The sequence below is a fragment of the Parus major genome, chromosome 3, assembly GCF_001522545.3.
Source record: "Parus major isolate Abel chromosome 3, Parus_major1.1, whole genome shotgun sequence".
In the NCBI taxonomy this organism is placed as follows: domain Eukaryota; kingdom Metazoa; phylum Chordata; class Aves; order Passeriformes; family Paridae; genus Parus; species Parus major.
The window spans coordinates 35915114-35942470 of NC_031770.1; the positions used below are offsets into that span (position 1 = coordinate 35915114).

Genomic DNA, 27357 nt, shown 5'->3' on the forward strand with positions numbered 1-27357 from the left:
ATTTGAATAATTTTTCCTTTATTTTTAAGGACATTTTATTTCCTTAATAATAAATATTTTTATTTTATTTTTATTCTTTATTTTTATATGCTTTATTACTCCTTCTTTTATGCATTACTTGATCCTTTTGCTGGAAAAGACAGAAATATTGCCATGCCTCTGTTGACATCTGTAGCCATGTTCATAATTAATATGAAAAACACCAATGTGCTATGTAGCACTACTGTCTCAAATCCAGTATGATTCCTTGGTCTTGTAATTCAGTCTGTTGTGAATTCCCTTTTTCAGGCCCAGATGCTTGGCTTCCATTAGCATGAACTAGCTAGGAAGAAAAAAGTCTGTGCTTGACCAGCAAGATGTAGGCTTTGAAAATTATGCAGATTTCTCCCTCTTGTGGGGAATGTAAGGATGGATGATAAAGGCTAAATTCAAAGCAGTCTCGTAAGCAAAGATAATCTGCTAAAGTCTTGCCCTGCATTTCCTTGCTATGAATTTAGAACAGAAGGGGGGATCTTAATGCAGTCACTTGAAAAACACCCCCTTAATAGCAGAACAAAATCACTCTCACAGTGTTTATGAACAAGAGCTATAATAACCAAAGTACTTCTTCGACATGTTAACACTCTTAGGCAAGACTTGCTTGTGCTAGTTCACCACAATTATCTTCAGTCTGGACCTCATAGGTTCAGCTATGTTACCTGTTACTGATTATAAGTTACCTGTTACTGATTTGGTTTGTAAAACTGGAGACTGTCTCCTGTGTAATCTTTGCAGCAAGTTGAAAAGAAAAGCAGTTATAAATGAAAGCAGTATTTCCATTGCCTTGAAGGCTGAAGAGTGAATTCTGTTTTCAAGGACCAAACCTTTGGCAGGTAACCTCAGTACATCCTCTGTTAATCTGGAAGGTAGATCACCTTAGCTTTGCTAAATGATGAATTGTTGTGCAGTAGTCTTTGAATTTTTAACAGTATGAGATGCCCAGTGTATATGGCTTAGTAGCCACATGCACCAGCTTCCTGATCTGATAATTTGTTTGTCTACACTCCACCTTTGCTTCCATTTAATCAAGTCTTCCCGAACTTTTAGCCTGGATTTATCTACTTCTTTATGTCTGCACTTACCTTTTTATATATAGGGGAAAGATCCCCAAGATAGAAAGAGTCGATGAAATGTTGCAAAGGCCGGAGTGGTTCTCAGTATAAAAGTAAAAGCATGCTGAATGCTCACTTTGCTTCTAGTCACTATCATTAGCAAGATAAAAGAACTAATTCCCTTAACTAAAAATCTTTTACGCTCTATTTTTAGAGCTATTGAATGTGAATGGCAGGAGCTTTCTTCTGATTTTTATCATTACTCAGGTGGCACCAGTTATGCTGGGAAATACTTTTGAAATACTGTGAAAATTTAAATAGGAGTAGTGTCCAGCTTGCAGTTGATTTAGGGCTTTAGTAGTAGTAACTCAAAAGTAGCCATTAAGTTACTGTTTGGAAGTTGAATATAGAAACAGCTGTGCTTCAGAGATTAAAATATATGGATCTAGAGTGAATTGAGCTAAATTTGTGTGTTTTGTGTGTTAATTTGTGTCAAACAGAGCCACTTGCAGATCTAGCAGAAGCTGGATGACTACTTCAGTGATTTCTCTGCCTATGTTCATGAAGGAATTATCTAGTATATGTTTCTGTGCTTAAAGAACATTACTCCTGAGTAAAATAATTACATTTTGTGATGTCAAGTTTGATGAAGAATAGAAAGACTCAAAAAATCTAATCCAGGATTAGGTCAGGAGTGTTATATTAGCAAGTCTTGGGTTGCGGCCGTTTTGAAGTACATAAAGTTTTTGAGCTACAAGGTGGGTTCAACACACTATGTACTTAGGTGTTTAAACACAAGAATACAAGCTCAAAATTTATTTTTGCTCTTAGCCAATGTTCTAGAGATTTTGGTAGACTTCAATTCTTGACTTTGCAGTCTTTGAAGCTGCTACACCGTAAATGTCTACCTCTTATTTGTAGCTGTTCTTTCACCTTAAAGACTACCTCAGGGCAGTAAATTCTGCATGGATAATGCAGTCTTAGAGCATAGGCTGGAAAAAAGAATGTTGCTTTAGACTTTCTCAGCTAAAGGTAAAGGATGTCTGCTTTTCTGGATGGGATTTTGTTTCATGAAAAAGGACATGTTTATTAAAATAGAAGATAGCAGTTCTTTCACTCTGGGACTTCTTGTCTTATTTTCAAGGCTGTAATATGTAATCAACTTTCCCTTCTTCCCCCCTCATTCTATGTTAATGTTACACTAGCAGGACTGGGTTTTGAAGTGAAAGGACCTGAAATATGAATTTGAGATGAAATTGTTACTACAGTCCTTAAACAAGTATAGTAACTAGCATTGCAAGGTTGGTTTTGAAAAAAGCTTTATAACAAATCTCCTTTGCTTTCCTGTTGAAAATTTTGTGTGTGGTCTACTTTGATTATAGAAAGAATCAACAACATGCAGATAGGAAAAAAGTTTACATTAAACTGAAAATTGTATTGAGTATCCCATTGTGTGTGTGTATTTGAAAAATTTATCTTCAGAAGTACTGATTGATGACTTTCCCCCCTGAAAATTACTGATGTTGATAAGGTTCTTCCTTTCTGAATGGCCAGAGGTGGAACAGATCTGGTATATTTCCAGCTGGCAGTTTCTTTCCTTTATTCTCAAGTGGTTTGTCTGACTGTTGAGATCATAATTTTCCACAGTGGGATTGAAATGACTGTGGTGATGTCATGCAGGAATTCCCCTTTGTCCCAAATCATTGTCTACAAAATAGAAGTATTTTCAATTCTAATGCAAACTAAAAAAACCCATAGTAAATCAGAATAAACTTAAAGATTACTTTGTTATTAAAAAGTGATGTTGGAGATTGATGTAGCTTAACAATTTTTGTCTTCAATGTAACCTGTTAATACAGGTATTGAAAAGAGTTTCAAATAACTCAGGAATTATGTTATTTGTTTAGTTGAAAAAGCTGAAATGTGATTCAAGTTACTTATATCTTGGTCACATAGACTGATTAAGAATCTTTCTCAGGCAACTGACTTCAATGCAAGCTGTCATTTAACCTTCTGTTCTGCTTTTTCCCTTCCATTCCCTTTTATACCAGCTGAAAACTAAAACCCTATTTTTTTGTTCATTAAAGATATCTGTCATATGAGAACCAGGAATAGACTGATAAATGGACATCTCCCTGAGCCTGAAGATAAAGTGCTTTAATTTCATTAAAAGGGAGGGGAGAATAGGTGACTGTCAGATGACAATCACCACTGAGAGAGTCCCTGGAGAGCTACCTCAAGGCCATTAAGTGAAAGAGTTACTGTGGAGAACATCATACAGGAATGCATCCAAAGCAAGGAGAGGTTTTTATTTATCAGACAAAGGGAATAATAGCTCTGATATTGCTGCTCTGATGCCACTCCAACAGGAAGCTCCCTCTGGGGAAAGAAAATGATAACACATACTGACAGCACTGCAGGAGTATCTAGTGTATTTCAGTGCTGTAGGATTAATTTAATTATAAAAGTGTTTTGTTTCTGTGATTGCAAATTGAATGGCATGGACTTACCAGCAGCTTTTCTCCTTAGATCCTGGGAGTGATTATATTACTGGAAGGTGTTTGGGGTTACTTGACTGGATGACACGTGCATTTCAAGTGGGAGGAAATCAATGTCCTGCACATCATATTGATGTGGTGTATCAGGACAGCAAGAAACAGTGCTGAATTTACCATGATTTGGTAAAAGGTTGAAATGCCCAAGAGATGGAGTGTTTTGTTTTGGTTTTGCTTTTTGGGTTTTTTTATGTTTTGAGCAGACTCCTTAAATACATTAATAGCTATTTTTTCTCTTCCAAATAACATTATTTTTTATTAAACTTAAGTTTCGTGAAATATGTCTTTTTTTCCCCCCTTCCTTTAGCCAAAAATGCTGCATGCAACCATTCTGAAGATGCTGGTTCTAGATGGTGAATCAGTCTATACCTTGACTTCTCATCCTATTTTGCTGCTTATAGCCAGGGTAATCCTTGTGAATTCACGACACAAACTCACATCTCTCCAGGTAAGAAGTATGTGACTAATGAGTATGACTACCAGCTACTCCTTAATTGGTTCTCTCATTCTTTTCTTCATACATCATTGAATAATTTTGACCTCCATTTCTTTCCATATAGCTCTGAGGTTCTTCCCTCTAAGAAAGTTTGGGACAAAGTGATTGCAATTAATCACAAGTATCATCTTCTTAAAGATAAGCTGTTTACTCACTGTCTTCCCCAAAGGAAGGTGTCTTCATTAGCTGGGAAAATGAGAAAATTTAATACAACCAACTTCATCAAGACACATACTTTGTGGTATTATTTTCAGGGGTGTCTCGGAATGCCCTATAATGCAGCTTACATAGCCTACACTCTTTTAAACAAGCTTTTGGATACTGTTAACCATTACTGTATGAATTCTGAGTCTAAATCTCTGTTGTGTATGTGTGTTAAAAACAAGCAGACATGATGAAGTACCTCTTAGAGGGTCTGTACCTCCGTTGTAGTTCAGCAGCAGCCTGGTTGGTAACAGGGCTCTCTAGAAGTGGGGGACTTTTAACAGCAGCAGCTTCTCTTTATTGAATTCCAGTTGAATAGAATTTGGCTAGAGATCAAAATGCCACATGGCCTCTCTTTATGCTTGGCTGACAACATCCATTCCCAGCTGGGTCTTTGTATGAGTGATGAATTAAACTGTGTGGGAGATGTTGGCTGTACTGCATTTCTGGAAGCCAAGTTCTTCCATCGTTTTCCCTCTTATTCACAGATGAGTGCTGTTGAATTTCAGCAACTGGGTCAGTCAGGGAAACAGAAAATGTACCTGGTATAGAGAATTCCCCTGCTGCCTCCCCTAAGAATGACATAATGGGGGGCTTTATTCTGCAGGATTGAGGTTCAATTATTTGTGTCTACATCAAGTTTGAATAGTAGTTCAAAGGCAACAGCTGATAGGAACTACTTTCATCAGCTGGTTGGTGTAGCAATTAAAGCTTACTATTCTTTTTCTTTGCAGTTTGATTCAAAGGTGGCCTCTTAATACTTTTGCTGCTTTAATAGTAGTGCACGCAAATTTAAAACAAGGTAAAAACTTCAAGATGTATTTTCTAAAGCATTAATAAAGCCTTGTATGCTATTTTACATGTAAGAGTAAATGCTTAAAAACCATCTGCAAGTTTTCAACTTGGCTCCCAAAAAACATTGAGGATAGAATATTGTACACAGCTCAGCTGGCTTATCTGAAACTTGAAAAATATATTCTCACTGATTCTAGCATTTCTAAGTGTTAAGCATAAGGCCTCAGGAAATTGAATCATTAAACTGGATACCCAGTTGTGTGGGAAAATTAATACTTTATTGTATAAAGCTAAACTCAAGTAATTTGAAACTTGTTCTTTAAATTGCCTTTAGGTTTCTAAATAAATGATGAAATGCTGGGATCTGACCTCTTTCATAAAGACTCTTTTTATGCTTTACTCTGTCCAGCTTGATATCAAAAGTCATCTCTCATTGCTCCTGGAAATGGATGCTATTATTCTTTTTGATGGTTCCTTTCTAAGGACATTAGAATCAGCTCCATGTAATTAGTTTAGATGTTTGTGCTTGAATACTGCACAGCCCTTAGGTCAGTTTTAAGCATACCTGCATGTAAAGTTCAGAAGATGGGTGCTTCTAAAGCAATCAGACATCTTTCATAGAAAATGATTGGTGTGTTAGCAGTACCAGAATAAATAGCAATCATTAGAGTCTCTGTAGAGGTATGCTCTACATCCACAGATTATAATTTTAAGTATAATTTTGGGACTAGAGTATTAAAATTAACTTTTCCATGCATTTTCTCCTGTTGCAGCTAGAGAGGAGGTTAAGAGACTGTGGGGAATTTATGCTTTGTGTACACAGCTTTCTAAAATCAGGTATATTCCTGAGCTGTGTTTCAGCTCTGCCTGCTATAGGGTGATTGTTTACTGCAGTAACATCTTTGCCCTTCTGATGTTCAGCATACAGACATTAGGACTTTTGATTGTGATTGTAATGTGTTCCCAAGAGCAATTCTGCTCCTATTCTGCCTCTCTCAGGCTCCTTTATGCTGCCACCTGAAGAAATAAAAAAACAGAACAGGAAAAAATGCATAGAAGGTCAGCAGTGGATTATCAGAAATACTGAATGGCGTCCATACAAACAGTAGCTAAATAGTTTAGTACTCTTCAGGCTGGAAGATTGCTGAAGAACGAGATCATGTGACACAAAAGAAGATAAGTAGGAAACAGCTGGATTTGGGGTTTTGGTTTTATTTTGGTCCTTTTCTGTTACAAGTGTTAGGAGCTGTGAAATCAAAGTAGCAAGTGGCTGCTCCAAAATAAGTGCATGCAAGTTTTCCTTTTTTTCTGCTGTTCACAGCATTTCTTACCACATGGTGGTACTAAAGATTTGCAGGGTTCAAAGAGAAGTTAGAAAAATTAATAGAGTGAAAATCCATCAAACCCTTGGAGTACTGTAGAACTGCCTGTATATGCCCATCTTTACACTAGGTTATGGTTGCTTTTTTTAATAAAACAGGTATTTTGGACAGGTTTGTATTTTTTAGAAACTAAAATTGAATAGACTACAAAATACTTTAAAACCACTTTACATTTTTCCCTTTTTTTCCTTAATGCTTGATACTTGTTATGAACTTGAGATGTCCATATTTTCTTTCAGATGTTACCTTGGTGGACTCTAAGATGTGTAAATATTCACCAGCAGTTGTTGGAGGAGAGATCACCTGAGCTATTTACTCTTGCCCAGACCTGTATAAAACAAGGTGTATTTCTAATTACTTGTTTTATTGGCTTGCAGCATCTCTTTTAAGATAGCACAGGGAGGAGAATTTGTAGTCATAACTGTTACAAAGCTTATCAGACACATGACTGCAATCAATCAGTAGAGGGAAGAGAATTTCACTGAATTTGGCATGGACTTGTAAGGCATATGCTCTTTTTCAGCCTCTAAGATGAAAATGTGATTGTAGACAAAGTTTTTTTTTGACAGTGACTTGTTTTGAGAATCTTGGATATGGTTCTCAGAGATAAAGGATGTGAAGTACACCTGAATCTGTAGTGAATTTCTTTCTGGCAATTTTTGCTGCCTGGTGCCTCTTAATAGTTTCTTTATTTTCACATAGAAGCCATCTTGTATTTAAAACATGTACCTTCATATTCCATGAAACAAATACTTTTAAACCTTTTAAATTGTCTTTGATAGGGCTTGAATAACCCACTCGCTTGTCTGTATCAAGTTCTCAAGAAAACTTTGTGTTAGTTACTAGAGAAAAAGACCTTCAAATTTAGGAAAAATTATATATATTTTTCTTGAGTGTTAGGTGAATATCATCAGCTGAATAGAAGACAGCTGCAAGGATTCTCTGCTGTTCTGAAGCAGCCATTATGTAAAACAAATCTGACTCAGTGCAGTTTCCAATCCCTTTGGCCATGTGCCAGACATGATATAGGGTGCCAGAAGGATGTCTTAAGTTTGGGACATCAGTGCTTCTGGGCCCCTAGTAATGAAGTCAAGCTTTCCCCAAAGGTCACTGAAGTTTCAAAGTGCCTAAACTTACTTAGCACTGTGAGGAAAAGGTGTTTAAGTAGTGGTGACACTGCTTCTCAGTGTGTCATTTGAGTTCATCATACGGCTTCAGCACGAGTACTCTTGTATTCAGCTCATTGAAACTTGCTAGCTGCAGAAAATCTAGTTGTAGTGCACGATTAAGCACTATAACCTGATTTTTTTCATTTGAAATTCTATTGTGTCACTCAGTTCAAAAGTAGTGGTTTTGTGTGGTTTCCACTTGTACCTGCATGTCCAGTATTTTGTAAGCTTGGAGTAGTATTTTTGAAAAAGTTGTTACTAGGCAGGATTTATCTATGCAAATTTTCGTTTAAATGAGTTTAAAAAGCTGTGTAAAAACTATATCTGGATGTAGCAGCTTTCTATATTAAATGAAAGGTTTTGAGGATTAACAAATACTAACAAAAGAAAAGGGCCTAGGAGGTTTAAACAGTAAAATCTGTTTGTGCTACAGTTAGCTGCCAGTCTCTAAATTAACAAAAAAAAAAAAAATTCAGAGAAAATATTGTTAAAATCCTTGATAAAACTATTTTTTCATAGTAAGGCTTAACACCATTAATAAAGCTTGTTAGAAAAATTAAGCATCCATTAAGAACCACAGCTTCAGTGTCTATAATATAGACACATTGTGTCATATAATTGGGTAATCAGTCCTTTTTAAGTACTGTGATGCTGTGAGCTTTTTTTGAAAAAAAAAAAAAAGCTTATTATCTAAATATTTTTGCAAAATACAAAAATTAAACATGAAGCAAAAAACCCCACTTCCCTTTAAGAATAATTTTCATGAATAATTTTCAACTTAATGATCTGTATTTGCAGGAATATTCTATTGCAACTTCTTTGATAAAACTTAAGTATATAAGAAATGTAAATGCTTTTATGCTGGATGAAAAAAATGTCAAGTCTTCTTTCCTAAAGACTTCAGATCTGTTCAAAAGTTATTTTCTCCAGTTCAACTTAAGAACATGATCTTTATCATCCAGCAAGTCAATAATTATTTAAAAAACAAAACAACAAACAAAAACTCAACACACAAATGAAAAACTACAAAACTGAAATTATAAATTCTGTTTATAAATCCTAAGCCACCATTCAATGCTCAGTCTGCTGTTGAAACTTTGAGGCTTTCTGCTTAAGGGATGGGTATTAGCTCAATATTTTGTTCTTATGTTTTTTAGAATGTCCAATACAATTAAAGTTGTTTATCTTCTGCAGTGATACTTCCCAGTTCAGCTTTGCTGTTAAATGTAAGCAAAGATTGAACTTTGCTTTTTTCTGGTAGTAATCCTTAGATATAAAACTTGTAAAATGCTTTAAATCACATATCTTTTATGCACTGTCAGTGAATTTTTAAGTGTGTGAAGACTTTCTCTCATGGTATATTAAATCTATTTTTAAAATACCATTCTTCTGAACTGCATTCTCACCTCTTTTCTTTTTCTCAATTTGCAGTGACAGAAGCAGAAGCTTTGTTTAATGGTGGTGAGAGCTGGCACTTAGCAGTTCAGTTCCATCTTGAGTCTGCCTATACATATTTGTTTTACTATGAATATAAAAAAGCTAAACACTGTTTCAGTATGGCTAAAGACATAACAAAACTGCAGATTAACCTTACAGGTAAGTTTTGCTTGTAAAGTCTGTGAGGATGATTGGTTGGACCAAACTAACCTATGTCTTGATGAGGTTTTTTGTGACATATCCAAATAATAAAGAAGTGTACTTCAAAAAAGTCTGATGTTTAACAGGTAGGTGTTACTTGTCTTCCAAGAATTAGTATTGGAAGAGAAATATGGCATCTAGTTAAAAAATCATTCCTGAATGGGTATTTGAGGAGTTGGGGTATTTAGTGTTTCATGTCAAATTCTAGGTCTGGTTGCAGCTACTCATTCATGATGAATATTTTTTTGTTTTGATTTGTTTGGAGACACTTATAAAGGTGTCTGCATGATGATTTGATGCAGTCTTTTCACTTTTTGTTCCAGTAGCCTAGATCTACTCCATGTAAATACCTTTTAGAAGTCAATCCCAGGCCTGGTATCATCACAGGAAATAAGTAGGAAAGTCAAATTTCTGATGAACAGAAGTCACAAGGATTCAATCACTATGGAGACTTCATAGTTATCCTTTCAGAATCTATTCTTTGGCATCAGGAGGATCAGATTGCTGCACTTACATGTATAAATATGGGTCTGTGGTCTAGCTGGTCCTGCTAGGCAATCAAAATGGCATAAAATCACACCTTTTCTGTGTGAGAACTTATGACTGTACCTGAGTAGAAATGTAAAAAAATCTTTATGTAGTTATTTCTTGTAGACTTACTAGTGAAGAGTGCTAAGGAATTGAAACTTGCAGCTTCCTTGCTTATGATATTGCTCTATGTCACAAGACTCATGTTCCTTCATATCTAGGTTGGAGCTGCAGATAATCCTGTTTATACCATGGAGCAGTTTAATAATTTAATTTTAAAAACCCCAAGCCATCAGCAGCAAAAAAAACCAAACCTAAAACACACAAAACCCCAAATAAAAACACAAAGAAACTCCATGCTCATTTATTCAAATGTTTTAAAAGCTTGCTTTGAAAGATCTATAATGGAAACAACATAATCCTTGATATCTGAAGGAAAATATACATTTCAATTGATCCTACACTTTCTTCCCTGTAAGCAACAAAATCTGTGCATGTGGTGTGTTCCAGATGTGGCATTTATTGCCAACTTGGTATTATAAAGTGCTTTTCTTTAAAATTAGTCAAAATTTTTCTTTGTTTTTTTTTGTTTCTTTAAAAACATCGGTACCTATAATGATACTCCAGCTATATTAACAGCGAACAAGTAAAATCAAAGAGATAGGGGGTTAATCACTGATAGTCTTCATGTTGGAATTACTTTTTTTTTCTCCTTTGAAGGAGATCTTCAGAATTTGGATTAATAATTTCCTTAAATCTAACTTAGAAAAAAAGCTTGTTTGGAGAAAAGAGTGGATGCAATGAAATTATTTATATTTTTTATTACTTTACCAAGAGGTTATGATAGTCCCAGAGAAAGATTGTGATGATACAGTATATTAGAAAAATGTTGTGAAACTCCTAAATGTTCTGTGGTTTATCTCCATAAATCTATTAACATAGTTATGTCTAACCTGAAGGCAAATGAACTGAACTGAACGTGTGGGAATTTTTGGCATTCTAGACAAATTCGTTTGACATGCATGTTTGGGCTAAATGGGAGGAATGTTACATCATCGAAAAAGACTTTGGTTTAATGTAAAATCCAGTCTCTAGCAAAGACATTTTTAAGGCTTTTGGGAGGAATTTCCTTTTTAGGAAAGGATTTGGAGAAGTTTATATGCATTAATGATTATAATCCTTACTTGCTGAGTATTGTATTGCAACATAGAAATATATATTGTTCTTAAACCAGAGATTTTAGGACCAATATTTTCCAAAGTTATTTCAGTATTGTGTGAATAAATCATACTTGGTTTGTACTTTGGTACGAGTGTACTTGGTACGTTTTTAAAGTCCCATTAATCCAAATATGTGTCGTGTTCATCTTTTATTGAAAAGCATCATTATGCCCCTCACAATGAGTCATAACCATCAATAATTCTTCAAAATGATTTCCAGTATAAGAGAACACTATGATCTTCTTGCATATAAATTTAGTGAAATGAAGGGTAGTAATCCAAAGTAAATTTAAGACCATCAGATCTAGAGGACTAATAATTCTGAACTCTGAGATCTGTTTATTTTTTTCATGCCCAGTAACACATCTCTGGGAACTTTTAGTATTGAACACTGCTGTACATGATGGAATAAACCAACCCAATTTTTTCTCAGCTTTAACACATGTGATACTTATTTTTCAAGTGAAAAAAAAGTAGGGTTTTGTTCCTGTAATAGAAAAGAATTCTTAGGTTTAGAAAATGGGGTGTGAGGTGTTTGCATACGAGAGCATAAACAAATCACAATTTCTGAGTGGTAGTAAGCAATTTTATTGGTATCCAGAATAAGTTTGCAAGTGTTTGCTTCAGCTGTTTAGGCAGTAAGACGTAACAGGAAGTGAATTACAGCATAGTGATAGCGATTTTCGAGCAATATTAAAAAAAGTAAAATTAGTATGAATAATTAGCCAGTATTTCTCTCTGTGTGTCTCTTCTCTGCAGTGTGCTGTGTGATTTTCAAAGTGATATTTTTAGAACCTTTTTAATTTTTTCATAAATTTTTAATACAGGGCTTTTCCACTGAAAGGGGTAATTGGCAGAAAAGGAGAAATCAGTTTAATATCTGGCTTCCCTACTCACCTTTACTCAAAGGTTTTATATACTGAAAAATTTTCAAAATAGTCACGAAAATAAGAACATTATTTGATCTTAGTTGGTTCTGCAAAAGCAGCAGTGGATTAGCTCTCATTCTCCCATTTCACACTGTCTGAGCATTGTGTCACAGTAATAATGAACAAGCAAACCTCCAAATTTTATAGAGTAATTTTTAGCTCCATTTTGGTTAGGAGCTAAAATTCTGTTATTTTAAGTTACTGTCCTGAAATTACTATTTTATTTCTCTGCATTTTGCAAGCAAGTTGCTAACAGAAGCAGAACAGACATGTTTTTCCTTACAATTTGGTATAAATGTCAATTACCCCTTTAAAAATTGTCAGTGGGTACAATAAGGAACATGAAGAAACAACACTGAGAGGAATTTCATGTTGTGCAATCCTAATATTGGTTAATTCATTTTACAGCCTTCATTGGTTTGCTGTTTCACTCACTCCCAATATTTTACAGTGTCTTACATGCCATATTCTGGTAACATCATGTCTGCAATCCTTCTTCAAAGACCTAACTCTTCAAATGAAGATTTGAACTATTTAAAATGATGGCCTGTAAGATATTATGGGATTTTCATTTGCATAAATGTCTCCAAGTAGTCACTAAGTTCTAGCAGGCAAATTGAACAATTGTTTCTGCTTTATTGCTTGGAAACAAGCAGGGAAGTGATGAAACTTGATGACTGTGAGTTTTCAAAATGCTGGGTTATGGGGAATTTAATTAAAAGCAGCTTTGAAAGACCTATATAGCTGTGTTTGTGTGTTTGCAATGTGTATAACTTTGTATGTTTGTTGGCAGTGAGAACACTGCAAAGAGATCAAGCAGAGTTAAACCAGTAAATTTCATAGGTTAATTCTCAATGTATTTCTTTGTTTTGTCTGGGTTTTTTTTGGTAGCAACTCTAGTATATGATTAGATAACTGATTTTTAGTGTTCATTAATATAAACATGTTTTCTGTAGGTGCTTTGGGGAAGAGAACACGGTTTCAGGAAAAATACGTTGCACAGCTTATTTTGGATGTCCAAAGAACAGATGGATTCCTCCTTCCTCACAGTGAACTAAGTCCAGCTCCAACACCTCTGGAAAGCTTAACAATTGTATGTATCTGAGAAGAATTGTTTCAATTTCTTAGAATGAAAATGTTTTGAGGCTTTTGTTGGGTGTTTGCTAGGGAAAAGTGTGTTGTGCCTAGAGAAACATAGGTGGGGTTTTTGAAAGTTTGTGGAAGAGCTGTGGGGCAGTAATTTGCCTAATATTAAAGGATATGAGGTAAAACAACATATGAATGTCTGCAAGACAGATGTGGCAACCAAACTTAAGAGCATTTTTGCAAATGCGATCTTCTACAGTTCATGCATTAATTTTTAGTGACTAAGAATGATGGAGCTAGGAAAACAGGTGAGAAACAGATTTTCAAAATAGCCTGCAAGGCATCACAGGATTTCACAGATTCCTATGGACTGACAGACGTATTCAGTTACAGTGCAAAGATAGGAAATTGCTCTACTTATTCCTATGGCATGAATTATGTGAGTTGATCCTACTGATCTTAAGGGTGTGCATGATGACTTCAATTATAAATTGCTTGAGAACCACTATATTGATTTAGGATGGCATTTTTTCCTCATAAGGAGATTTAAAGTTATTTGAACTTGCTAAAGAAGCCAGAGATGAATTGAGCCAATGAGATGAATATGGTCCCAAGTTTATACTTCAAGTAAGAAAGCCTTTATTAAAAAATGTTGTGCTTTGATAGACTTCAGGTCAAGCAGGGATCTTATGCAAAAAAATTGTCAATACTTCTCCATTTCTAAATCGAATGCATAAATATCTTAGGAGACTAATCTAGATTTTTCTTGTTTGCCCATTGGCATATCCTTGGTGTTGCATTTGATTTGATGAAACAAGGTTGACTACATGTGTCGCAGTTTAGGCTTATGGTAGAACTACATATGGCAACCCCTTACAGGATAGTGAGAGCTCAGGGGAGGCTGCCTGGTGAATGTCACACTTAGTTACAGACTTCAGTTACAACTTAGCTAGAACTGAATGGCAGGATGATTTGTTCTCAGAGTTCCTAACTGGGATATTGTACAAGTGTTTTTTTCCAGTTACTCGCAACTTTCTGAAGCATTTGCCTTTGTAGTCTTTTTCTGATAAAGATTGTACTTTGGAATAAAATAATTTCATCATTTCAATAAAAATGGTTACACTGGCTTAGGCTGTAGGTATAACTCAGAATGAAATATTTTGTCCTTGCTAATCAAGCATTGTACTCCTGTGTCCTTTCAGTGAACAGGCACAGAGCTTCTCAAGTGCAGCAGAGAATTTGAGAAGGGAAACCATTAAAAATCAGGCAGTCATGCTGATGTGATCCATACTTTCCTACTAAAACTTCACATTAAAATGTATTTTAATTTTCATTCTACATAAAATTTTAAATTAAAGCGTAGCTTGAAAATAATGCTACTGTGCTTTTGGAGAAGAAGTTGTGGCTGCAGGGAAGGAGTTGAGTTTTGTGCAAATCTGAGTGACTGTGTCATATAATTCTGTCATAAGTTATTCAGACTCCTTGTTAAAGAAAGTGAGGCTTACTGTTCCCACAGTCTACTTCTCAAAAAAACCTTAAAAATTCAAAAGTCAGAACTTTTTATTTCTGCGTCTTGTGTGTGTCAAATTCTAGAAAATCTTGTAGTAGAGCCATGTGCTGCTTTGAGGAAAACCTGAGGTATTCCTATTTCAGACATTTTATTAACTTGTGTGAGTGTTCTGTCACAGGTATTACAGCAGGTTTGACTAAGCAAATTCTTCAATTCATGTGTGTATTGAATTACCAACTGCAGGTTTCACTTCGTTCCCCTTTTCCGAAAACGTTTTTATTGATAATATAGTATCAAAATGCAACTTATTAATGTAGTTTGTCAGTACAGTGTAATTAACTTTAGCAGTAAATCCTAGTGATTCTTTTGCCAGGTCTGATTTCAAATTTGTTGGACTTGAGTGTTTCTTGAAGTTATTTTAGCTAAAGTTGGACTTCATGCTATTTTCCTTCCACCAAAAACTACCAACAACATCATTGCATCCCTGTTTTAAGTTTAGGGAGGATATCTGTGTATTTCTAAAAGACTATTCATGGCAAGTAAGTGTTGAGAGGTACTGACAATATCCACAGCATTAACATATGCATATGAAAAGCAAAATTCTAATAGGCAAATTTTCTTCCAATTCTCTCCAGAGTTCTTATTTTATATCTGCCATTTGCAGATAAATGAAAATGGTCTGTTTGTCTCAAGATAGGACTCATCCTGGATAAGTGAACAATTTCCTAAGAACATTATATATTCTGACAGTTTGGATAAGTTGAGGCAGGTCCCACCTAATTTTCATCTTCGGTTTTGGAGTGCATTGGACCTCCATGGTCTTAAAGTTGTCCCCTTAGTATTGTTCAGTAGGAAGACTGAACAAGTTATTTTACAGTTAAGTGGTGAGTAATTTAATGCCATTAAAATACAATCAAAATAATGATGTGTCCAATGGTCGGATTGGTACCTGTGCTGATTTCTGGTCAAGGGTTTCCTCCTCCCTCTGGTGCTGAGCAATTATGTTATCTCAGGTGTCACTAGAAGCAAAACTACTTGGATTTCAAAATAAATATTTAAGATGGTAAATTCAATTCTTTGCTCCTGGGTCAGTTTCTGAGAAAGGAAAGCCCCAGGCTTGAGGTGTTGCATAAGGACTCTGCATATGAAGTGGTATGTTAAAATAGTTTGGTCAGTTTTAAACAGTTCAGAGCTGATTTTATGTTTTGGGGGAATTAGGAAGTTCTTTTTATATCTAGGAATGAAAGTCAGACTTTAAAGCTCTGGCATACCATTGCAATTCAGTTGAGTTGATCAATATTCGTAGTGAAGCTAAACTAATGTATACTATTTATACAAGTTAGATTTTAAAAAAATGATGCAGACTTGAAGCCATATAAATTAAATTGTCGTTTATGCTACACCTGATGAAGTATCATTATACTAGTTGTAAAATAATTTTCCAGTGGAAGTGGTAGATAATCCTTATATAGTCTAGTTAGTGAGAGAAGAAAATGATGGTAATAACTTTGACTTTAAAACTGTGAATATTTTCCTTATCCACTTAAAAAAAAAAAAGCCTATTTTCTTACATTCTCAGTCAAATCATAGTTTCCTTCCATTTATATGGTGATAAAATACTGGTGATGAATGCAGATAACCCACTTCAAAGCATTCCTGTTTGCTCTTTGTTCTTCTGTGGACCTTCATTTTGACCTTGCCAACGGAAGATATGAATGAGAAACAGCTACTACTGTGGCACTGAAGGGAAATTAATAGGAAATTTGAAAAACTGTTAATATAAATCCATTATCTGTTTTTAGTAGTTTGTAAAAACTACTAATATTAAGTAAAAACCAGTAGTATGGTAATTAGTTTCAGGACCAATGGTTTTGGTTTAGGTTTGTTTTTCAAGGGAAGAAGGAAGAAGTAGTATTACAGCTACTTTCTCCTTGCTTGCAGACGACGAAATCTGCTGTTGTTTTCAAGCAAACATGAATTCTTTGAACATGGTAATATACACCTTTCAGACAAAGATTATTTACATAGATTATTTTCTTCTTCAAGTTAAATGATAGACAGTGAACTACAGGTAGCATGCTTTTGCATAAAACTAAAGACTCTTTAAATAAGAAGTGTGTTCCAGAGGAAATTTTATGGAAAATCACAAGTAGTTGTCCAGGAGGAAACATTTTCAGAACGTGCTGGCTCAGTGAAACCTTTATAGTCTGTGATTGTTTTAAATTTACCTTTACTGCCAGAATTCATGGTTTTTGTAGTTGGGTTTTGCTGATACTTAAACAGAAATATTTAAATTCCCAGAGGTCCAGAGTGGCTAGCCTGAAAACCTGCATGACCATAACATCAATCTGTTTCAGTTGTCTGTATGTATATAATAGAGGATGAAAGTGTTGATAATTCTATGAACAACAGTTGGAAAAGGGAAGCTGCCTTCAGGCTTACTTAAATAGAAAATTGATATTAGCTAACCTTAGAGTTGCTCTGAATGCTGTTCCTCATACAAAAGAAACAGTATATTTGTAGCAAAAATTATCTTGGATGATAATTCCTTGTACTGGCTTCGTTAGTTAGTTATTCTAACATAGTGGTAAATTGCTTTCCATTGTGTTGTTCTTTAATGTTAGTATTAACCTTTTTCAAACTAGTCTTTATTTTTTCATATTTTGAAGGCACAATTCTATCTATTTTAAAATATCCTTTTTCTATTCTAACAGAATTATGATTTAAATGATGACACAGTGCTTGATGAGATAAAATTAGCTGATGCTGATCAGTACCAGGTACCTGATTTGTGTGCAGAAGAGCTTGCTGTAATCCTTGGAATATGGTAAGTTAGTTTGTGGTTAAAAAACACCCAAACAAATGACTGCATGAATCATTGTGACAATGAAATAATGAAATGGTGAGTTGATGGGACATTTTTCCTTCCTCATTATATAGTCTGGCAAAAAGGCTAAAAGATTTACATAATAGATGGATAGCATTTTCAGTTATCTCAGAGTTACCATTAGTGTCCAGTTCAGAATTTCAGCAATATTTCATTAATAGCTATGTTGTTGTTATATCTTTAGAAAAGTTTATATTCTTTGTGCTTCAGGTTAATTACATTTCAAATATCAGCTGGCATTAGCTACCACACAGTGATAGCACTTGGGTAAATTTTGAAAACATATTTCAGATTCTGCAATTGCCAGCTTCCTGTGAGGATCAGCCATGAAGCAAAACACTGCCCTGCTATTCACTGAAATGGAAATGTATAAATTCACTGTCCATTGCTAGTTAAAAGCTATAGTACAAAATCCTTGTGATTTTGCACCTTGTTTTGTTTCCCATAACTTTAAGAAATTATATGCTACATAGGTTTTGTAAATAGCATAGGAGAACAAAAGGCAGGCTTGAGATCTGAGGTTATGGCATGTAGAAATATAATATAGTCAGTCAGTGGTGCACAGGTGGTGCAGTGTTCACCATCACTGACTCTCAAAGTGCTTTTCTGATCTGTCACTTGAAAAACGATGGAATCTATCTGATCCAGTGTAGTGAACAGTGGGTTGACATAAATTCTTACCCAGTCACTTTTAGTCTTCCACACTCTGACTAAAGTCAAGGCAAAGCTTTTCTTTCTGACGACCATTTTCATGAAGACTTCATTTTTTAACACAGTGTTGTGTTATGTTCAGATTATGTAATCCTTCCTGTTCCCTCCCTTCTGAAGGAAGTTTTAATTTGCCTACTGCTCTTTCTCTTTTTCTGTTTTTTAAGGGCAGTTTGAGTTTTATATTGACTGGCTGCACAGGAGGTTTTTTGATCACAGTGTTTGACTTTGAAACCACCACTGTCATTTTCTGAAGAGTGGCTGGGAGCCATATTGACTGCCAGTTGTGTGTATATATGAGTTTGGCAAGATGAAACTAAAGACAACCAACCAAACCAAATTTAGTGTTACTTCCCTATGGGAATGATAAATGCCATTCGTTGGGTAGGATAACGTTAAGTGATTGAAGCTGTCTCAGAGATAGAGACAAGATTTGAGAACCAGCCGTGTTGCAGAAAGGGTGTTGTAGTAGGATGCCAGCTTTGAGAATTCTTCCTGTAACAGAGTAGAGTTTAGGCTTGGATTGCTGGCTGCACCCTTGGTGTCCATCCCAGCTATTGGTATGTCAGTTTGTGAGGAAGCATAGATGTGTTAAAGCATTTAGCATTGGCTTTTAAGCAAAACGTTAATCTCAAGCCTTCTTCTGTAGTAGGTTCTGTGCTTTTCTTTAATGCATGAGGACTGAAGTTCTGGAGGGTAAATGGTTAATTTCATAATTAATAAGTTAGCTTTAGAATTCCTGTAAGCTGTTTTATTTTTAATAGCTTTAGCAATGTTCTTTAACATTTTTAATCTTTCAAAATCAGTTTTTGAAACAAGTATGTAGTTGTAATCCAAAATGCGATACTCTGATTGCTGTTAATTCCACTGTTTCAAATATGGCTCATTAAGTCCCAAAGTTTATAACTCATTAATTAAGCTGGATACTTTATCCATTAGGCTGTCAAGGTAAACCTGGTTAATCAGATTTAAGAATTGGTTAAAGCTATTGACAATTAGCTTTTGCTGCTTCACTAGAAAATACTTTATTCTGCTGTACAGTGCATGTTACTCCAAGGTTCTGTTTTATCTGTCTAAAGAATGTCTTTTTCTCATTGTTTTTTTCCGCTCTTTTATCCAATAAACTCCTTAAGACAGGATTCAAGAGTGGAGAGAAAATACCGTACAAAACTGAATGATGTGATAATTAGTGACTTCTCTTCATATTGTTATGAAAAGATCCCTCATCATAGATCTTACACAGTAGATCCTAAATTCCACTCAGATTTCAACTCCTGAAATTCTCTGGGATGAACTGGTTTATCTGTCCTTGAAACCAGAACAAATACAGGTCATAGAAATCAAGTTTTTGTAAGTAGTCTGACAAGAACTAGCACAGTCATTAAAAATGCTTAAAACTAAGGTACAATTCTACTCTAGTTTAAGATTCAAATTATAGCTTTAAATTTGATTTGATTCAGTATGGAAAATAATTAAAACAATTTAGTTCTTCCCCTATCTTTCAGGACTTAAATTTCTGTACTTATTTGTCTTCAAGCTTTGTAAATGGATGTAGCAAAAATGGAAATCAGAGATCTATTTTAGCACAGCTTTGATCTGGAAAAGCAGCATCTATGAGCTCCAAAAAGCTGTCACAAAAATTGAGCTAGAATAAGAAGAGGATTAAACCCTTCTGCTTGAATCAATATATTTTTAGAATGATCAAAAATAAGTTCCACTTTTGTCAAAATTTAACTGTCCCTTGGTTTACCTGTGCTTTTCAAAAGCTCTGGTCATGTCATTTAACATTCTGGTTGCCAAACTGCTGTTCAGTTGGTGTAACACTAGAACTTTTCTTGATGCCTTTTTTTACTCTTTTTTTTTCTTTTGGTTGTCTCCCTCCTCTCACGCGACGAGAAACTTGCTGTTGTTTACCTGAAGTCAGTTAACTTGTGTTGACTACATCCAGCTGACTTAGAAGTCTGTCGGCTAGCAGCTGACATTAGATATGGAAAAAATGCTTAACTGAAGCTGTGAAATTCTCTATAACTTTCCTATTTGCATGAAAATTTTCACAAGGAAGTGAAAAAACAGTGAGATAGATACCTATATATAGGTATCTATCAATTCAAACAATGCACCAACAGCATAGGGTTTGTTTTTTATTTTTTTCATGTGGGGAGATGAGGGAAAATATATTGAAACAATAGTTAATGAACTTTATGTCCTTGTGGCCACACTCAAATGGCTTGCTGAAGCTGATGGTATTATGAAACATTAGCATAAATGGTATGTTGTGTGTGTGGAACCTCCATCAAGGGTGGTCATTGGGAACAGACTAAATAACAATTTGTCTGAAGTCAGAGGTTTGTAGTGCAGGGAGAAAAGCTGGAAGAGCTCTCAAGCCTTCTTCTAGAAATTGTTGTGAGTAGTCTGTGTACATTTAAGTAGAATAAATCATGCCTGAATAGCCAGGCAAAGTAATCTCCAAAGAAAGTTACATAATGTAGAGGGCATAATTTCAGTCTGTAACCTATTACAACAGTAAGTATCTTTGCAGTTTTAGCCTAGAATATGAAGCCTGCTGCAAATTTAGTGTGGTAAGTTTGGGCTTACTTATATAGCCATTTTTATATTGCTTTGGTGATTGTGCATCATCTGTGGTATGGTTTAGGATATATTTTCAGCTGGTATCTTCAGTGTTAACAGGGAGAGTGAATTATAGCTTTCATTGGTTTTTTGTGCAGTTTGTTGATATCTCTTGTAGTATGTTTGTAAATGTTGGAGAGCTGTTGGCTAAGGAAAATATTCATCCACACAGAGTTGTAAGCCAAATTTCTTTATCATCTCTGTAAGCATTCTCACCTCTGTTTTCTTCTGGTTTTCCCCCTTGAATACTTCAAGGTAATGGTAATACTGGTTAGTGAGAGATGGACTCCTATAGTCATATTTTTTGAGTGACTAGAAGGAGGGTGTTTGTCTGAGATTACCCTTCAGCACTTCTTGAGCATTAGTAGTTTTTTGCTTTGCAGAATCTGCATTCAGTTAGTTATAGGATTTTAACTCAAAACAGATCTCTGTAAAAACAAACAATAGATTTTAAACTTTTTTTAGGATTGGTCATATTTTTACTCCCATAAGCCTTAAGCGAGTAGGACATTACACTTGGGGGTGGTGTTGGAAAGGTATTTATAAAATACCTTGGTCCCCTAAATGGTTCTTTATTTCTGTGACTGTTTTTAGGTCTAGGTTATTTTCTGCATATACCATACTCCCATTTGTCATTTCCAGAATGTCCTTTAGATTTCTGCAAGTTTGAAGAATGTGTTCTGAATAATGTTATTCTAAAGGTGAAATCATAATTGTTTCTTGTTTTTTCTCTTTACAGCATAGACTTCCAAAAGAACAATCCAATACACAAGTTAACTGAAGAGGAACTTCTGGCTTTTACTTCAGTAAGTAACTTACCTGGCACTTAATAAACATGTTTTCACTTAATATTTAAGTACCAAGCAATAATATGTCAGTCACACTAATCAGGAAACTGTTTGTAAACCAAATTTGTGTTAGTAGTTAGATGTTTCATTAATTTTTTCTTATTTCAAGAAATTAAAGTATGCTGAAGTTCAACCTTATTTTCAGCCATCATCGTGCAGGAAAAACTTGACATCTAAAAATGTAATTTCACCTCAGAACACATACAAAACAATTTAATGTGTTCAAGTTTTATTCACTGTATGAATTACAACAAAATATACAACTAAATAATTTTATAGCAAACTCTTGTGACACTAGTGTTGAAGGTGATTTTCTTTAAATGGTGTTCAAGAAGAGTTCTTTAGAACTTTCAACTTTATTCTGTCAGATTTATTCAGTCTGTATCAGATGTTCTGCTTTGACATGTTTCTGACATGTTTATTCCCAGTTTAGTGGCTGATTTGCTGCAGAACAAATTTGTAACTTTCAATGAAGCTTTGAAAATTCTCAGTATTTTTATGTTGTTGGGGTTTTATTTTTGTTTTTTGGTTGTTTTTTGTTTTTTTTTTACTTAAGACAAAACAAAATTTGCTTTTTCCCTGATCTTTTCTGCTTTTATGGAGTTTTCAACCTTAGTTTAGATGGGAGGATGTAGGAGGAAAGGCTTGTCATTATGTTGCCTTTTTTGCTTACTTTCCACAGTGTTAGACTTAAGTTTGGGTGCAGGAAAGAAGACTTGCTGTCCTACCCAAGCCTTCTAGTAAGAGACTGTATTGCTGTGGTATTGTCATCTGAAAAAGTAAATTATTGGTTCTCAGCAAAAAGCCCTTGAATTTCACTTGAGCTAGAATCTTACCACTGACACCTGTAGTTCTGTGAAAGGACCAAGGACAGTAATCTAAGGTTAGCTATGGTAAAGTTTGATTGAGGGTTTTTCGTAAAAGGAGGTTCTATCTGTAAAAAAAGATTATCCTAATCTTACTAGATAAATGTAAAATAGGTTGGTTTAAAAATACTGTTTGTTTAGGTCCGTCTGCAGTATATTTAAGAGGGGATGCATGAGGGAACTGAGTGAATTGCTGTAAAACTGTCTAGGTTTCTAGGTTTTCTCTTTGTTGCTGCAATGATTGTAGTGATGTAATTCCTCACTATATAATTTCTGAAGTATTTTGTTTTGAATTACAGTTTCATTCTGGGTTTGGTGTTTCAGGGTTTTTTTCCAAAAGGTAGGAATAGAGAACAGGAAAAAGTTGAAATGTAGGAAAAAATAAGACTGCCCATTCTTCTGTTGTAGTAATTGAAGTATCCAGTAAGAATATCAAACAATGATTGCAGGGGAACAAAATATTACAGAAATAATAAAGACAAATAAAGTAAGGAAATGGACACATAAAAGAAGCCTGTAGGAATGACACCAAACTGGTGAGGTTTTTTTTACTGTAAGCTTTTTTCAAAAATGGTGAAACTATTAAAATACAATTTTTCCCCCAAAGGTAATGTTAATACAAACATGTGAAGTTTCAAGACATGCATGTAATTTCATTAAGACAAACCCTGCGATTTTTGTTGTTAAAATAATGTTAAATATATATAAAACTATAGAAATAGGGTTTTCTGTGAAAACTCAATCTTGCACTCCATATTTTATTTCTAAACTCCATGGACTATTTTTGTATACCCCCTGCTTCAGTCTCCTCACTACCACTGTTGTTTGCATCATTATTGGGTGGAAAAGCAGTCATTATATTACATGAATCTTGAGATAACTTCTTCATTTATTCTATCATTTTTATATTAAATGAACTGATATTGTGATAACACAATATCTTTAACAAAATTGACCCTGCTACTGTAGTGGTCTGCTTTCAGAATAATGAAAGTAGGTGTGGAGGTTAACTGTTTTAACACTTGAAGAGTAGAAAAAGCCAAGGTATGTTGTGCACTAGGGAAGAAAGATAATCAGCCTTCCTGTCATCCTTTATCTGACATTGCTTGACAGATAGATGTAGGAGATCTGTTGTGTGAATTCTTCATGATGATGGGAAAATCAGACTGCATTTTTCTGCCACCTAGTGGCTCGTCCCTCAAAAATCACAGGACACCTGATAAACTTACTCTTTAATTATTTTATTGCAATGACTGTGGGGAGCTTATGTTTTCATTTATTTACTTACTTACATTTTCCTAGGGCTGCTGAGTCAGCTGTGGCTTGCTTCACACTTGTAAGATCAGCATCCACTATCAGGTTAGATGTCCAAAAAAAAAGGCTGAGAGATCTGTGTAGGTTTCTCTATCACTTTTTGCTCAGAGTAGCAAAAAAAGAAGGATCTATGGCAGTAGATGAATAGAAATGTACATCTCACTAATAATTCAGTGATAATTCAAAATTCAGTGAAGGGAAGTGACATAAAAAAGTAGTCTAAATATTAGAGTAAATAATAATTTACCAAAGAGTAATAATTCTCAGTATCAGCATCGTGTTCTTTTAAACTTTTGTTCAGTGTTTCCATTAATTGGATGTAGGGGCACAGTCAAATCTTAGAATTATTTTCTCTTTTGATCTTGACCTATGATCCCAAGACACAAACAAGAGCAATTGTAGTAACACCATCCCAGGTATTTCCCAGAAGCCAAAAGCAGGAATCAGATATTAGCTTATATGAGTTCTTTTCAGTAAATGTACCTTTTGTGGCACTTGCATCTGAGCCTAAAATTGTCAACAGTCACCGCAGAATTTCATGGTGAAACCTCTGAGCTCTTTTGTGTCTCAGATCTGAGACTGAGGTAAATCCATCACTGTGTTCCCTGGCAGTAGGGATGTTCTGTGTCCATATTGACATGACCTTGGTGTGAGTGTTAACACAGCCCTGGCACCTACAGTGTCTGCTAGCTGAGTAAATTAAATGGCACCACAGCTGTATCACTTGTATTTAAGGTATTTACCAAGCTTTGGTACCGCCAAAACAGGAAAATGAGCACTATATCAATGCTGCTCTAGTAATTTCTTTAGCATCAAACTGCTCTGTGTGTGTGTGTGAGCAGGCATCTTCTCAGCCTACATGTGGATTCCTAAATCTGCAGGCTGGTTAGATGGTTGTCATGCATTCATCTGAAATCTACTGAAATTCATGTTTTCTCAAAAAAGTGAGGCATTTCAAGTTATCTTAGGAAACTTGAAAAATTACAAGGCATTTTTAATTGATCGGTGTATCATCAAGAGATCCTCTTGCTTTGGACAATGCAAAATAAGTATTTTGGTGTGTGACATGCAATTTCTCTCAAGCCGAGAGAATTAAGATCTAGGTAGTACGAGAGGGAAAGGATGATCAAATTGATCTCAAGTAGATGATGTTATCCTGCCTTGTACTAGGTGCAGTTTGGAAAACTGAGATTCTAAACTCCCTTTTATATCTGTAAAAGTTGAAAATTACTGGATCTGTAAGAGATATCTATATATCAATATCTATTAAACAGCATAGCTTAAAATGCTAAAAATAACACTATTAATTCACTGCTTGGTAACTGCAGTAACCTACAAAAGGATTTCTGCTTTTCATTTACTGGAGTCACTTGGAAATAGCTGTTATTGTCCTAAAAGCACTGTCTTTTGTAACTAAGAATTGCTTTCAGTGTTGCTCATTCTTGAAGCAACTTGTGAGACTGTATGTAGTCTTATTGATTGGGATAGCAGCTCTTGTAACAGGAACTTGGACTTAAATTTTGAGTTGTTCTAGTCAAATCTCTTAACCCATCAGTATATTTCAGCTTCTAAAATGTTAATCCAGAAGTGAAGTTAGATACATTAGATTATTTTCTTTACAGTTCAATTGTTGATACAGTATCTTTACATGAGAAATAATGCAAATTGCATTCTACATTTCAGCATGAGACTAAACACAAAATAAAAAAAATTATTTTTGAGGGAGATTTTTTTTTTTCACACTTAATAGTTTAGGCAACAATTATGATTTTTTTTTCATTAATTCTATTATGGTAAGCATTTGGTCTCCTAAGAAAGCTAGGATATTTTTCAGAAATCAAATATTACACTAACCACTTTGGAGACACAGCTGGTATTTGGTGAATTTTCTGGTTATCTAACTGAATATTGCGTTCAAAAGCCATTTTAAGAGAGAGGCATGGTGGGACAGTAAAACAATAGTGAGACTTAGTGCTTCCCTGGTAGAATTACTGGTTTCTCCCTTTTAATGAAATTTTTTGCTGGAGCTTTCTATGTAGGACGTAAAAGATGCAAGAAAGCAAAGAAATAAATCAGTGCTGTTTTTACATTGAGATTTTGTAGCTTAGTTTACTCCCAGCCCCCCAGGTTAGTTTTCCAATGCCTAAATGTGCATTATTACCCATTTTACTTTTGGTGGATTGTTTTTAATATAAAAATATAGTTGTAAAGCTCTGATGCATTTTATATTGTTCAGCAGTTTTCCCCTAGAATTACACAAGTACATCACTGAGCTATAAATCAGTGGCCAATATACTTTTTTTTAGAAAAAACATCCTTTTAGGAAATGAGCAAAAGTAAGCCTGAAAATAATTTCCATTAAATATTTGTTGTTTGTATTATTTCAAATAGGTAATGCAGGTCAGACAGTATACCAAAGAGGAGATGAAATGAACAACAGTGCTATGTAAGTGTACATGATATTTTAAAAAAAATTTAAAATTACACTTAAAGCTTTATAAAGGTATTTATGATGTGAACAGAAGTTTTAAAACAGGAGACTGCAAACTCTTTCTGAAATGTAAAAAAGTTCCAGGAATACATGAAACATTTACTTTAGAACTGATAAATATTCCATTGTTATAATTTTAATATTACACAGTTCTTGCAGAGAAATAGGGAAAATATTGAATACTGGATGGTGTTGCATTTTTCTCTTGCAAAAGAGAAAAATGTTTACGTTTTGAAAGAAAAGTCTAGTAAGATTAGACTCTGCAATACAAGTTCTTGGAGCTTCATAGAAAGCTTGTACTACAACTTATAGTTTACATACTGGGGATATAATTCAATGTTTCACAGTCTAATATGACACTCTGATAAATATCCAAGATTAAGGAGCTGCAGCTGGTCCTTAAAATTACCCATTCTATCTGTCGAAGCCCTTGAATAGCCAGGAGAAATGGTTTTTGTGGTAAATGTGATGAGCACTTAGCCCAGTGTGGGAGAATGTTACTTTTTCCCCTTATTAGTGTGTTATGATCGAGGGACATTGAGTGGCAGCAACAATATTAACCTGTAGGGGACTGAGAAGAGAAAGTAACGAGAAACTGTGAAGGAGAAGCCTTGCTTTTGTGCATCCCCGGTCTTAGCCCCGTGTTTGTATCCCTTGGAATCCATGGAAGATGAGAAGAGAAAAGGGACCATAAAAATTTAGTTGCTTTGGCTTCTTAAAATTCTGAGGCTTCTCAGGATTTGATTTATGGAGAGTTGAAGAGTCAGGATTTTTATTAAGTGGTGAAAGAGGGAAAAGGAAGCTCTGGCAATTCTTCTCTCTATGGACATAACAGGTGAGGATATCTTTCTAAAGAGGGGTAAAAAAGGGGGTAAAAACTTGTATTTTGCTTAGACGAGGAAACTGAAGTTATTTACCACCCTCTAACAAAAACAATGCATCATGCTGAAATTATTCCAGTAGTGCTGAGAGGGATACCAAGGTCTGATGGAGGGCTTTGAGAATGTGGAAG

The 27357-nt window shown here is 34.9% G+C and overlaps 1 protein-coding gene across 1 annotated transcript in view; it reads left to right on the plus strand.

Moving 5' to 3' along the window:
• The window catches only part of TTC27 (tetratricopeptide repeat domain 27), a 113562-nt gene that overhangs the window by 12370 nt on the left and 73835 nt on the right, over positions 1-27357 (plus strand). Inside the window, exons 4-9 of the mRNA XM_015622281.3 lie at positions 3954-4094; positions 6763-6865; positions 9124-9288; positions 12964-13100; positions 17318-17430; positions 21566-21632. Coding sequence (XP_015477767.1) covers positions 3954-4094; positions 6763-6865; positions 9124-9288; positions 12964-13100; positions 17318-17430; positions 21566-21632 — 726 coding nt within the window. The remainder of the gene's footprint in view (positions 1-3953; positions 4095-6762; positions 6866-9123; positions 9289-12963; positions 13101-17317; positions 17431-21565; positions 21633-27357) is intronic.